At 30.1% G+C, this 4,095-nt stretch overlaps 1 protein-coding gene across 1 annotated transcript; it reads right to left on the reverse strand.

The window, feature by feature from the left end:
• Window positions 1-206: 206 nt before the first annotated feature.
• On the reverse strand, window positions 207-2,956 carry LOC108684174. Its single transcript, XM_018188374.1, has 3 exons — window positions 2,891-2,956; window positions 709-1,000; window positions 207-299 (listed from the first exon to the last, which is right to left on the reverse strand). The coding sequence occupies exons 2-3, from the start codon at window positions 971-973 to the stop codon at window positions 250-252; spliced, it is 315 nt and encodes a 104-aa protein (XP_018043863.1). The 5' UTR covers window positions 974-1,000; window positions 2,891-2,956; the 3' UTR covers window positions 207-249.
• Window positions 2,957-4,095: the final 1,139 nt, after the last annotated feature.

Below are 4,095 nucleotides of genomic sequence, written 5' to 3' on the forward strand. Positions count from 1 at the left end.
AGAGAGAGAGAGAGAGAGAGAGAGAGAGAGAGAGAGAGAGATGGCCTTCTGAAGATTAATTAATAATATGCACAGATATCAACCTTATCGTTATTTGTGAAAAAATTACAAAATCTCAGAGGTAACTGGAACACTTGTATTGACATTGTTGATTACAGCGTGTATAAAATATGATATAAATATATGATAAATCATGGACTTACGCCGTCGATGAACTCAATCAAATCCCGACACGAGCGATGCTTGATGTTATTTTCTACAAAAAATGCAAAAGGGTCCTCTTCTTGCTGGGGAAACATCTGAAAATGTAAATGGATATTTCAAAGATTCAAAGATTGGCGAAATAAAACTAACATAAAAAATAACTATAAAAAATAACAAAATTAATTTTCCTTCACTTTGACAAATTATCTTTATCTTCAATATGCGTCATACACGAACATGATGGAACATACAATATCTTCTTTATCTATAAATTATCTTTAAAACCATCTTTCTTTGCCGATATTGCGATCGTTTATGATACTGAAAGAAGTGTCAATTTACTGTCAAATTAATCCAGCTCAGGTGGCTAAATCGCTAAAGTCATACGAGTCGCGACGAATTAACTATTTATCAGACAGCGGTCGATAAAATCTACAACGTGCCAGAAATAAAATCATATTTATCAAGTCGGTTATGTCAATATTCAAGACCGCGCTTTTTTACTTGCGTGTAACTTGTTGAACGCCACGGCGACAACGCGATCTGATTGATCGACAGCAATCACCGTGCATCCGTCTTTAATGACCTCCCTGAAGACTAACTGCATCTCTTCGGAAGCTCCGAGATCCTCGTACATACCCATGCCGATCGCGATGCACTCCTGCCGCATGGAATGCTGCTGTACGATCAGAGCATCCTCGATTCTGTCCTTACTGAGCATCCTAAATTCGATAGCGCCTGAACGATCGGTACCGAGACAGACGGGCATGATGCGTTACACGTCGCAGAGAATCGCCTGGAAGAAACACTACGGCATCACTATAACTAATCGATACACGCGCAAGTTTATCACGCTTGTCTTGCGCATCCTGTTCTATTTTTTTTTAATTAAGCATCGTATCCAATTCAATAAGGAAGCAAGAAAGGGAGATCCTTATTGTTTCCTGATGTTTCTTATTCTGATTCTGATTGAGTTGGAACGAAAATTCGTAGTTCTATTTGTGTTTATTTGTGTCATATCTACATGTTTTTAAAAATATTGATAAATATATTATTTGATAGAGCAAAGTTTTTTATCTTTAAGAATCTATTTTTTAAATTGCAATACGATGATTTTTAACATTTAAAAGTTATAATCAAGATCAAAATGCTCCTTTTATTTAATCCGCGATATAATATGGTAACAAAAAATCTTAAGAGGAATATATTTTTGACAAACAATTTTAAGGAAAACTTTAATTTCGATTTAAGTTTTACGTTAAAAAATCGAAATGTTGTGCAAGTTTAAAAGTAAATATTTAAAAATATCAGGCAAGTGAGAATAACTCCGTATTAATCTTTACATTATCTTTTTTCAATGTTATCTTTTTTTATGTATTTCTTGTAATGCTTACATTGAGTTTGAATGTTTTGGCTCACTTCGAGTCATCAGCGATGTACATACCAACAATTATTTAGATCAAGATTCTATTCAAGTATGCAATGAATGTACCCTTTCTTCAAGTTTAAAATTGTAACCGTTAGTTCAAATGCTAATTGACCCAAAATGATAGAATATTACGGTAAAGATGAACAGATTATAATTGTATTGTTCAAATGACTCATCCGTTGCGTACAAGAATGTGATTAAAAAATGTGCATATCAAATTTGTATGGAATTATATCATTTTTAAATGTCCTACAACTGTCTTCTACCACGTCCAAGCAAATAATAAAGAACAAATTCATCTTATGAATCCACAAATAAGAACCAATCGTTGGATGAATAGACTGCATTCCGAAATCCATTTAAAAAAAAATGTTGCAACCTTTTAAGCCCTGATTGTATGTACATCACTAATGATGGCTTGAAGTGAGCCGAAACTCAATGTAAGCATTACAAAAAATGCATAAATATATTGAAATTGAAAAAAGATTACGCAAAGATTACTGCGGAATTACTCTCACTTGCCCAATATTTTTAAACATTTATATTTTTAAATCTTGAGAGTCTAAATACGTTCTTCTTTTTTGTAAGTTTGTTTGGGCACGTGACAGGCTCATAAAGTGAGAAGAAAATTATCAAACTCACAGAAACTCAAATGGCGTAGAAACTTTTTGAAAGTAGAGATTTTAAGCTTTAAAATCGTTTTTTAAATTTAAATTTTGTTGATTTTAAGTTATCGCTGTTTAAATTTTGAAATTTGTCTTTTGAAATCTTTGAACTTTTGTTCCAAATCATACGTTAATAATCTAAAGCATAAATTTTAAAATTAATATTTTATATTGGTTGTCACAACAAATTTGCGATCGACTTGTGACTACTGTAATCATGATTAAGAAAGAGGTGAATTCTTAAATATTTTATCAAGCGAGACTTACAGTATAAATTATTCCACAAACTTGAATAGAACGAAGTTTTATATCCAAAATATTTTAAATACTAATTGCAAGCAACCGAAGTTAAAAGTTACAAGAATAATATTTGAAAAAATTATAGAAAAATATTTGCGAATTCAGTATTTCACTGTGTTCTATCCACATTTTCTATTTCAACTATTTCACGACAGATTATTACAAACACTCGCGTTCTTTGTATACAAATTTTTTATATTAATTCTGGAGCTAAATGTCATTGAAAGTTGAAACAAGAAGAAACGGCAAACAGAAAAAACTTCAATTTGAAGCACAATGAAAGCGATCTTACCGGGTCGAGATTCACGATGATGTCTGCTGTTGACGGGACGCCGGGATATCGCCAGGAGATAAAAACTATATCACGAATTGCTCCTTATTGTATACATCCCGTTTAATTACAGACATTATCATATAATAATACCCACGCAGCGATTAATAATCGACAATCTCACATAAGCCGAATTATCTAAGCCGCTTATCTTATTTACTATCATTTTATTATAGTGGATACGTAGGAAAATTTCTTGTTTTGTTGCTGATAGGTCTTTTTCCGTGAAAATGAAGGTGAGATATGAGGTTCTGATTATACAAGATTTAATTTATTAAACTTCTGTGAAATAGATTTGATTTTTAGTCTCTTAATAACTGCTTACAATATACTATCTAGCTGTGATGTCTAGCTGTGCACAAACGGCTGTGACAATCTTAGAGTATTTACGCAATTTACTTTCATGAGTGCGTTAAGCTTGCTTTAGATCTATAATATAGATATCGGGATAGAATTTTATCTGTAATTTTATATGCTATGCATTTTTATCTACGTACGATATATTTTAACAAAAAAATAAAAGTATTGAGCATTTATTATTGATCGTATCTATTTTTCAGATTAATATTACATATATTTTTTTACATAAAGGATAAAAATTTGAAATTTGTTGACTTATTAATAATTATGTCATTTATACTGATAAAATATTTAATTTTTTATCTCTTTTATTTTTATAGTATTTTTATAATTTATTTGCATGATCCTTTTAGTGAGTAACATCAATATTCTTAGTATTAATATATATCTTGTACAGTTATATTCTGACTCTTCTAATTTTTTTTTTCTATCACATATAATAGGATACAGATTTCTATCTTGAAGTAACGTAAATTATCTAAATGGACTTTAAAGTCCATGGAAGCTTCGATGATACAATTATTATATGATACAATTATATGATATAATTTATAAATATATCATAACATTAATTTGTTAAATCACAATTAACTGATTAGTTTAATAACTTTAATTGTTCATGAAATACAATAACAAAATATAATATATTCTCAGATCAAAATTACAATATTACATAAGTTATCTAATAACATTATAATTTTAATCTGAGAATCCAATAACTTGTATGTAATATTATATTTTGGAATGCGTCTTAACATTGAGAATGACCTGATCAGCATCGAAACATTTGTTATTGTATTTCTCTA

This window comes from Atta colombica, unplaced genomic scaffold (assembly GCF_001594045.1).
Source record: "Atta colombica isolate Treedump-2 unplaced genomic scaffold, Acol1.0 C797138, whole genome shotgun sequence".
NCBI lineage: Eukaryota > Metazoa > Arthropoda > Insecta > Hymenoptera > Formicidae > Atta > Atta colombica.